Below are 10,973 nucleotides of genomic sequence, written 5' to 3'. Positions count from 1 at the left end.
GGGGGGGGGGAGAGAGAGAGGGAAAGAGAGAGGAAGAGAAAAGGCTTCAGGAAAGACACTCCTACTGTCCTCTCTTTGAAAAGCATGTGCATTGCTCATGTACACAGTACACCAGGCAGAGTGCTTGGCGCAGTTTAGATGAAATCTGCCGCATTCTCTTTAATATGTAAATAATGAAGACTTCTCTCCACTGCTGATGGATCTGACGCAGATTATGAACACTCGCAGGCTCCGGTTTGCCGCTGTGAAGAATCTGTCAGCCGCAGCCTGCGCTCTCACCTGATCCACGCCACGTCTTGGCTGTGTCTATATATTCCTCCAAGCATCTGACGCCTCTCTGCAAGCGCGCCGTCTCTTCTTCCATCTCGAATAAGCTGAGCTCGGGGCTTTCCGCTACAAACTGAGAGGTGATTAAGGAAGACAAGCGTCAGTGTGAAAGTTTTATCCTACGCGTTTTCAGCCGATGAGTCACTGAAAACCTGAGGCTCGCCAGATGTTAAAAAGGAACGCCTTTAGGGCCCAATCACAGCACAGCCTTGTGCTAAATACTCCGTCCATGCTACAGTACCATGCACTAAGTGCGTTGCATTGCCATTCATTTGAATGGGACCCCCAAAATGCATTACGTTTTTTCACCACAATGCACGGTATTGCAACACTGGGCATTGGGGTGCCAATTAAATATGTGCGGGGTCGTTCAAACGAATGCAATGCACTTCAACGCACAGCCACCGGGATGTGCCTTGACGTGCCATTCAAATATATGCAGTCATTCAAATGAATGCAATGTGCTTCAACACACAGCCACCGAGATGTGCCTTGGAGTGCTATTCAAGTGAATGCAATGTGCTGCAACGCACGGCCACCAGGATGTGTGTGGGGGTGCTATTGAAATGAATCTAATGCACGGCCACCAGGATGTGCCATGGGGTACCATTTAAATCAGTGGCAATGCACCTAGTGCAGCAAGCTGGGTGCGCTGTACGACAGTGTGTGCTAAATGCACGTATTGTGATACTATGACAGAACATCAATAAAGGAAGATGACACCATGGTGTGCAGGTATCTTCTTCCTAGCTACTTGAATGTGGTGCCGCCCGCATGTTACCACAACACTCAACAAGAAGATAAGGGGACATACCAGTTAGGTGTGCGGTGGGTTATCGCTAAGATTCAAATTAATAGCAACGAACGTGTAGCATGGTACGGCAAGCTAGGTGCACTGTGCCATTGTGTGCTGAACACAGTATCCCTGCATTTAGCGCAATGCTATGGTGCGAACGGCCCTTAATGTCATGAAGATCCTAACTAAACTACATTGTGTGTGATAAAGCACTGTGGGAGCACTTTTCCAAAACTGGAGCAGACAGAATCTGGAGCAGCTGTACATAGTAACCAATCAGCTTCACTCTTCATCTTGTTCAGTTAAGCGTTGAAAATGAAACTGGAAGCTGATTGGTTGCTCCAGAATATGTCTGGAGCTCCAGTTTACGTAAATTCCCTCTGCTGTACCAAGTCTGCAGTCTGCGACCATCTCACGTACCATGTCTGCAGTCTGCGACCATCTCACGTACCATGTCTGCGACCATCTCCCGTACCAAGTCTGCGACCATCCCCCGTAGCGTGTCTGCAGTCTCTGTCCATCTCCCGTAGCGTGTCTGCAGTCTCTGTCCATCTCCCGTAGCGTGTCTGCAGTCTTTGTCCATCACCTGTGTCATGTTTGCAGTCTCTGACCATCACCTGTATAATGTGTGCAGTCTCTGTCCATCACCTGTATCATGTGTGCAGTCTCTGTCCATCACCTGTATCACGTGTGCAGTCTCTGACCATCTCTCTGTAGCAGGTCTGCAGTCTCTGACCAACTCCTGTACCATGTCTGCAGTCTTTGTCCATCTCCTGTACCATGCCTGCAGTCTTTGTCCATCACCTGTGTCATGTTTGCAGTCTCTGACCATCACCTGTATCATGTGTGCAGTCTCTGATCATCACCTGTATCATGTGTGCAGTCTCTGACCATCTCTCTGTAGCAGGTCTGCCATCTCTGTACCATGTCTGCAGACGTTGTCCATCTCCTGTACCATGTCTGCAGTCTTTGTCCATCACCTGTGTCATGTTTGCAGTCTCTGACCATCACCTGTATCATGTGTGCAGTCTCTGACCATCACCTGTATCATGTGTGCAGTCTCTGACCAACTCTCTGCAGCAGGTCTGCAGTCCCTGACCATCTCCTGTAGTATGTCTGAATTCACTGATTATGTGTGGCCCTCTGGGGATGTCAGGGGCCGCTCTTGAGGCCTCCTACATGAAGTGAACCAACACCAGCCTATAGCTCAACAGACTACATGCTGTCAAGAGGGATGGGCAACCGACTACCTCACGCTTATGTACGTTGGAGTAGGTCTCGTTCTGGGTGGCATTATGTGACATGCTATGTTACCAAGGTGAGTAGCAGACATCACCATTTCATACAGTTTGATTGAAGGTAGATCCCGATATCGGCGCACTTGCCGCTCACATTTTAGAGTGATATAATACTCCCTAGTCTGGAGGAGAAAGCCGCAAGCCGTGGATGTCATTTTTCTAATAAGAAAGAGAACATTTGATTAAGAATCGAGGAATACACTAATAGATTTCTTACATTCAGCCTGTGGGCTACACGGCGTGGACGGATCAATCTCCCACTGTGACTATTGTATTCTGACAGGGAACAATGGAAGCAGCTGATTGGCTGCAGTTAGAGTACAGCCCGGCTCCTTCGGTAAACGTTGATTGAGTAAATCGACGTTTGTGGAGGTGACGGGACCATCCATGGAAGGATTTTGGCTGATTCCCATGAATCGGTTGAAATTCTAACAGTGCTTGGCCAGCCTAAGTCTCCCTGTAGTAGCAGGAGTGTGGAATTCCTATCGCCCGGCACCCAGGACATGCAATTCTGGGCGGGTGTTTCTTTTCTAAATTTAGCCCTGCTTTGGGCAAGCAGGCTAAATAAAAAGTGGGGGAGCCGTTGCTCGTTTTGTTCAAGCGATCTCCACCCACTGCCACCCTTCTGGGAGACCCAGAACCACAGCAAATTACTTCAGGATGGAGAGCAGGGAGCAGTCCGATCTGCACTGTGTAATCATTGAGACAGTGGCGCTGTACTCGCAGCACTTCCTGCTTTAGCTATCACAACCCAGGCTGTATAGAAGATCGACCACAATGCTGTGCTCGATCTTCTGTATTGGAGGTCAGGCTCCATAAAGAGAACCTGTCACCTCCAAATGCTATCACGTAGGGGCTTGTTAACCTCTGTGTGATAGCAATAAAGTTAGAGTAGAATTAAAGACTGGGTTTTTTTTTGTGTGGAATATATCTAATGCCCAAACATAAAAAAAAAAAAAAAAATTGGACAACACCAACAAACTTACCTGTGTCAGCGCCGCTCGCCCGGCTCCCGAACGCTGTGAAGAAAGAAGTGTAGGCGGGCGCATGCACAGTCCAGATCGACGGAGGGGAGAGGAGGAGAGAAACGCTGAAGCTAGATGGACGCAGCCAGAAGCGCACACATCGGACAGACACCATGGGACCCAAGGAGTCTGCGATGGATCAGAGACTGGCACCAGCATTGGACAAGTAGATTGTCATGAGGAACAGGTAGATTGTCATGGGGGACAGGTAGACGGTCATGGGGACAGGTAGATTGTCATGAGGGGACAGGTAGACGGTCATGAGGGACAAGTAGACGGTCATGAGGGACAAGTAGACGGTCATGAGGGACAAGTAGACGGTCATGAGGGACAAGTAGACGGTCATGAGGGACAAGTAGACGGTCATGAGGGACAAGTAGACGGTCATGAGGGACAAGTAGATTGGGCCCCCGGCTTTAGTCCTTGGACAAGAAGTGTTTTAAAAAAATGTCCACACCCCTGAGCAGAATTGTGTCCTTTCACCATGAGTCAGTATGTTTTTAGTAATTCAGTTAGAGTTTACATCTACTTTAAACAATTTGTCCTCTTCAGGACTTCTGAGCGGCTACGAAGCAATTTTAGTCTAAACCTGAAGGAAGTATCTTATTTCCAGTCTCCCTATATAATCAGCAGCGGCAGCCCAGCTAATGAAAGCATCAGATGTTCCCAGCATAAACATGCCGGCCACGCATCAAGGATATCCCTCCCCCAGCATCTTGCCTTATTGATAAAACACAATTTATTTAACTTGAACACTGCTTGAACTATTTGTTGTTGGGCTCTGCTTGTGGGCAAATTACCTTCATGTATCGGTAATTGTTCCAGATCACCCAAATCCCCCTTTGAACGTAACCAATTAAAACGCTAATAGAGCCATCGCGATAATTTTTTCAGAAAACAAACGTCAACACACATTGATATGCACAGTCACACCGAGGCCCCGCCGCAGCTGTTAACCTGCAGTCAGGCAGCCTGAAGGGAGACGGGCAAATATTAGCATATATTAATATCCGCCGATGCAAAACACACTTATTTAATGGCCCCATAAATGTTCCCGTCACGTGTGTGCGACAATGTGACAGACCGGTCAGTGGCACGGCACATCTGTTAGCCGCATCTGATTACAATCGGCGCTTTATTCTCTCAGGACCCTGGAATGGGGCTCTTACGTCAAGCGGCAGGAAAAGGATACTGTTGTTTGCAGCTGCTGGATAAAGGAGGGCCTGGAAGCAGGAACACGGGCTCCCATCTCAAAGTACTTCTCCCACAACCTACAAAAAGACAGGAAGACGGTATAGTTATCAAGGCACAGAATGAGCGCATGCCGTTTCCTTACAGCCCTGTCTTAGTGATCCCGATGAGGAAGAACAAAAAAGGTTTTAATGCAGCTCCTATATGGAGACCTCGGGCGTAACCCCGCCGTCTTGACAAATAGGACGCGGTGAGGAAGTAATAAACAAAGCCATTTTTTCCTTTTCTTACGTATATATCGTTCACATGTGTCTGTACAGGTTCTTGGCATTGAAGTCATGACATCCTGTCTATAGCAGATGTACAAAGGGGGTGCATACCAGACTACAAAAATGCACCAAAAACCTATATTGTATTTAAGAGGTGGCTACGCAAGATAACCAAATGAAGCGCCTTTCATACCCACCTGGTCTCATGGTTATATAACTGAACTAAAAGGGTTTACAGCTGAACTCCAATTAAACAGCTCAATGCACTTGCCAAAAAAATTGATATTTTTGTCTACACAGGTATACACAGCTCCGTTCCAAAGCACAGTTCTGCGTAGCATGGGAGGGAACCTGATCCTTTCTGATACAGCTTCGCTTTCACTTACAGGTCTCCTTCCCACCCCTGGTCAGTGACTGCATAGTGAAAGGAGAAGCAGCAGACTGTTGAGCTCATCTCTCTGTGCCGAAGCACAGTCTTGTATGGCAAGGGAGAGAAACTGATCCTTTTCTGCTGAAGTTTCACAGTCACTTACAGGTCTCCCTCTCACCCCCTTGTCAGTGACGGCACAGTGAAAGGAGAAGCAGCATGGGAAGGAACCCGATCCTTTCTGCTACAGTTTTGTTTTCACTTACAGGTCTCCTTCCCACCCCCGGTAATTGACTGCACAGTGAAAAGAGAAGCGGCAGACTGTTAAGCTCATCTCTCTGTGCCGAAGCACAGTCCCTTATAGCAAGGGAGGGAACTTGATCCTTTTCTGCTGAAGTTTAATTTTCACATACAGGTCTCCTTCTTACCTCAGTCAGTGACTGCACAGTGAAAGGAGAAGCATAGACTGTTAATCTCGTCTATCCGTCACTCTGCTCTCTCCCTATCGGCATGCTCCATGCACTGCAACACAACTTCTTGTCTCCTTGTTTTCTTTTCCCTTCCCCCCTCTAAGCCCTGCAATCCGCAGGAGTTTGCATGTTCTCTCTGCGCTTGGTGGGTTTCCCTCCACAATCTAAAGACATGCTGGAAGGTTAATTGGCTCCTGCCTGAATTGGCCCTATGTATGTGAGGTAGGGACCTTAGACTGTAAGCTCCTTGAGGGCAGGGACTGATGGGAATGTGCACTATGTAAAGATCTGTGTAAATTGGCGGCACTATACAAAAACCTGTACTGAATAAAATATGAAATATCTATGTGGAGCTCAGCTTTAGGTTTGATTGCAGTTCTGCATTAAATAGACTGACACCAGCAATGTAAAGAGTGAACGAGCTTCCATCTTCCAGAAGCTTTTGTATGGCAAGACACAGTAGCAATTCCCAATGGGCACCAAGATGAAATTTCTAACAGCAGAATTATTATAGTAGGAATTGTAAAAAAAATACATAAGTCAGGAGCAGAATTTAGATCAGTATACAGGTATATTCTATTTATGTGAAGGGTTTCGCTGGGTATTATTGGACACATTGTGAGCTTAAGCTGACTTTAATTAAAAGTTACTATAATAAACCTCTCTAAGAATGTAAAAAAATAAATAAACATTGTTTAATCCTTTCCCTGCCACAACCCTTTTTTCATTTTTTCTGCACAAATGTTAAAATGTACATTTTAGGCCTGAAGATTATTTGAAAACCCCCAAAACATAAGTGAAAGCAGAGAACCTGTAGAATGGACAGGGGGAATCTTGCCGTTCATCCTCCCCTCGTCCATTCACACAACACCTTGCATTTTGTGAAAATAATACTTTTTTTGTGAATGGGCAAAAGAAGAGGAAGAGGAGGGAGAACTGGAGCCCTCCACAGATGATATTGTTAACCCCCCCGCAGTGCCGGAAGATCATCAATCTGTCTAGAATCTGGCATCACTGAAGGGAGGACTTGTACAGTAAGCAGCAGCCATCCACACATAGGATACACTTAATTGCAGGCCAATGATGTGACTTCTGATGTGTATATTAAAAAAAAAATAGTGATGTAATACACATCACTTCTGCATTCACAGCCCGGACGGAGATCGAGCACATATAGATGATCGGTGGGCTATGTAGCCGCTAATCGCCTATATGTGTGCAATTATCGGGTCTTTCCTGCCTGTGCGTGCGCGCTAGGGGGCGCGCGCGAGCAGAAAAAAATTGACGTCTGGAGACGGCAACCCGCCAATGCTGCAGTGCCGTCCGTCCGTTTTTTTACTACGGGCGGACGGCAAGTGGTTAAAGATATTGAGCTCACCTGCTATTCTTTTTGTATAGTTGCCGATACTTGATTGGCAGTTTAAGTGTTGATCTGTGGAAAAGAAAACGCACATTAAATAAGTGCAGGACAAACCTGCTTGGATTGTTCCTGGGTGTCCTTGTCTCCTGCATGGTTTACCGCTGCCACTACCAGTTGAGCCTGCCCCCATTACTACATACTGTACACTATATTGCCAAAAGTATTGGGACACCCCTCCAAATCATTGGATCCAGGCGAAATTTCCTTGCTACTAAATATTCCATGGTCACCTGTTAGTGGTATTATAACAAAGTGGAAGCAACTGGGAACAACAGCAACAGCCACGAAGTGGTAGGCCACGTAAAATGACAGAGCGGGGTCAGCGTCCGTTGAAGCGCAGAGTGCGCAGAAGTTGCCAACTGTCTGCAGAGTCAATAGCTACAGACCTCCAAACTTCGTGTGGCCTTCAGATTTGCACAACAGTGCGTAGAGAGCTTCATGGAATGGGTTTCCATGGCCGAGCAGCTGCATCGAAGCCTTACATCACCAAGTGCAATGCAAAGCGTCGGGTGCAGTGGTGTAAAGCACACCGCCACTGGACTCTAGAGAAGTGGAGACGTGTTCTCTGGAGTGACGAATCACACTTCTCTGTCTGGCAATCCGATGGACGTGTGTGGGTTTGGCGGTTGCCAGGAGAACGGTACTAAGGGGGGGATTATGGTGTGCGGTTGTTTTTCAGGGGTTGGGCTTGGCCCCTTAGTTCCAGTGAAGGGAACACTTAAGACATCAGCACACCAAGACATTTTTGACAATTTCATGCTCCCAACTTTGTGGGAACAGTTTGGGGATGGCTCCTTCCTGTTCCAACATGACTGCGCACCAGTGCACAAAGCAAGGTCCATAAAGACATGGATGAGCACGTTTGGGGTGCAGGAACTTGACTGGCCAGCACAGAGTCCTGACCTCAACCCCATAGAACAACTTTGGGATGAATTAGAGCGGAGACTGCGAGCCCGGCCTTCTCCTCCAACATCAGTACCTGACCTCACAAATGGTCAAACATTCCCATAGACACACTCCTAAACCTTGTGGACGCCTTTACAGAAGAGTTGAAGTTGTTATAGCTGCAAAGGGTGGGCCAACTCAATATTCACCCCTACGGACTAAGACTGGGGTACCATTAAAGTTCATGTGTGTATAAAGGCCGGCGTCCCAATACTTTTGGCAATATAGTGTAGATTTATAAAACCATTGTAGAATCTGGAGTAAGCAATGCATACTTTACATGGGTAAAACCAAAGCCAAACAAGTCATAGAAGCCCTCTCTGCAAGGTTTAAAAAAAGAAGTCTATAGATCAGAGACTTTTGTTTCTTACCCTATATCTTTCAGAGTCAGAGCTTTCTGCTGTCTTTGATCTTGCTTGGAAGCCTTCACATCTGTAGCCGTCAATGTGCTGGAAACATATTCCATTTTTAGAACCGAAGATGGTTGCAAGTTTCCTGGTGTGCTGTCTGTCCTGCTGGGAACTTCCTTGCTTTCTGCCGACCTGTCTTTGCCTATTTCTGAGGTTAGAGGTCTTAAGGGAGGTGATTTGGCAGTGTTAGCAGTTGACGCCGGCCTGTCTTTGCCACCATTGCCCTTTTCTGAGGTTAGCGGTCCTAGGGAAGGTGGTTTGACCGTGTTAGCAGTTGATGGTGGTCTTGTAGACCCTCTGTCCCTTCGTTTCTCTGGCATAGTCTTGTATGGAGGCTTCACCTGGTAGGTCTTGGGTTTGGTCCCTGTATATACCAGCTTCTGTAAAGGTTTCACTGGCTTTTCTTGGGTCGTTATATAAGCTGGTATTGCCTGCGTAGAGGGATGGGTTTTAGGCGATTCTGTTCTTGCGCTTCCTCGCACTTTTAATGCTTTCTCCAGGGCTTTATTTAATAGTTCCACTTCCTTGACCTCCAATGGAGATGGTTGACTCTCTAAGAGAAAGATACACAAAACAGAGTTTAAGAATAATACCTCTTTCCATCTTTTATAGTATATCTAAAGCCAAAACTGTGGGTACTGTTACAACCCGTCAGGTTTTTGGTTGCTGTCTGTGTGCCTGGAAATTTACTGTCTCTATGCGTCCTGGTGACCATTGTCTTTCTTATGGAAAAGGATGAGCAATCCAAACAGTTTTAGTTGTCACCGGAACAGGAATAGAGGCTAATTCTTACAATGGAGACACCTGTTGTGCTGACATAAGATTTCCCCTCTCTCTAAAGGTAGCCATACACGTATCTAATTGTGATCAATTGCAAACAATTAATTAATCATCAATATATATCATACATTGTCAGTTGGAGGAGGTGCAGCTCGGACTTGAGTTTCTTGAGGCGAGAATAGGGGAGGTGGGATGCCGTTCTGGACACATCCAAAAGGGGATCAAGTGCAAAGTTAAAGTCACCCCCCACTATTAGCAAGCCCTCTTCGAACTCGAGGAGAAGCGGCACTATACGCTGCAGGAAAGAGACCTGATCTGAGTTGTTCTCGCCTTACGATCAGATGGAAAGGGTGACCCCATCGATAAGTAGCAGAAGCAGAGCGGATTTGATCTAGCAAGGGGCGGACTAGGCGTCGCATGCGGAGAGTATGGCGGGAGAGGTCCGGCATGATGCGGATGGTAGCACCATCAAAGTCAGATGAGCCATGCCTCCATGCCTGCCTGATGATCTCCTCTTTTTGGGAACTCTTAAGACATCAGCATACCAAGACATTTTGGACAATTTCATGCTCCCAACATGACTGCGCACCAGTGCACAAAGCAAGGTCCATAAAGACATGGATGAGCGAGTTTGGGGTGGAGGAATTTGACTGGCCTGCCAGAGTCCTGACCTCAACCCAATAGAACACCTTATGAATTAGAGCGGAGACTGCGAGCCCGGCCTTCTCGTCCAACATCAGTAGCTGACCTCACAAATGTGCTTCTGGAAGAATGGTCAAACATTCCCATAGACACACTCCTAAACCTTGGGGACGCCTTCCCAGAAGAGTTATAGTGGCAAAGGGTGGGCCAACTCAATATTGAACCCTACGGACTAAGACTAGGATGCCATTAAAGTTCATGTGCGTGTAAAGGCCTGCGTCCCAATACTTTTGGCAATATAGTATATATGGTATTGATTGAAAATACATCAGAAATGATCTATTGCAAACAATTATTTTCAGTAATTGATCTGGAATATCATTGACACCCAGAGATATTTGTTCAACCGATCAGAAACTATTGATAAAAGTCCGCCGCGGCAACTGACCTGCCAACGCCGGAATCAATGGAAGGCTTACTAAACTGATCGAATGAAGGGTCTGTGATTTACAATTCAACACGTGCAGCATTGATTGAAAATACATCAGAAATGATCTATTGAAAACGATCATTTAATCAATCTGTATTATGATCGGTTGTCTGACACACGCGGATAGTTGAATAATTGATCAGACATGACTGATAACATTCAGCTATGGCTGATCAAATTGCCGACAGTGAGATCAACCGTAAGCTTGTTAATTCAATCAATGGAGGACTTACAATCCTTTTCATTTTAGTCGCATTTAATGATTGATTAAATTATCATATTGATGTGTCACCACCTTTATATAGAATAAGGCATGCCCTCAAATGGCGCAGCAAATGACATGATCCTGATTGCGTTACTCTATTACCTCTTGCAGTCCTTACATCGGCACCTATGGACATTCAAATATCCACATGAATAAGGTATCATGCTCTGGTGCAGTGACACTGGGATGCCTAGAACATATGAACACTTATGCCAGCCCAGGCTTGTGACATCTGGACCACTACCAATTAACACCCCAGGAACAAATCAGTACAACGC

The 10,973-nt window shown here is 46.4% G+C and overlaps 1 protein-coding gene across 1 annotated transcript in view; it reads right to left on the bottom strand.

Annotated features, from left to right (window-relative positions):
• Nucleotides 1-10,973, bottom strand: part of CUNH16orf59 (chromosome unknown C16orf59 homolog) — a 48,264-nt gene that overhangs the window by 20,486 nt on the left and 16,805 nt on the right. Inside the window, exons 8-12 of the mRNA XM_018552333.1 lie at nt 9,634-9,825; nt 8,480-9,135; nt 7,122-7,175; nt 4,639-4,717; nt 280-400 (exon numbers count right to left, since the gene is read on the bottom strand). Of these exons, the coding sequence (XP_018407835.1) occupies nt 280-400; nt 4,639-4,717; nt 7,122-7,175; nt 8,480-9,135; nt 9,634-9,825 (1,102 nt within the window). The remainder of the gene's footprint in view (nt 1-279; nt 401-4,638; nt 4,718-7,121; nt 7,176-8,479; nt 9,136-9,633; nt 9,826-10,973) is intronic.

The sequence above is a fragment of the Nanorana parkeri genome, unplaced genomic scaffold, assembly GCF_000935625.1.
Source record: "Nanorana parkeri isolate BGI_ZX_2015 unplaced genomic scaffold, ASM93562v1 scaffold85, whole genome shotgun sequence".
NCBI classification, from domain to species: Eukaryota; Metazoa; Chordata; class Amphibia; order Anura; family Dicroglossidae; genus Nanorana; species Nanorana parkeri.
This window is presented reverse-complemented; position numbering and strand designations above follow the sequence as displayed.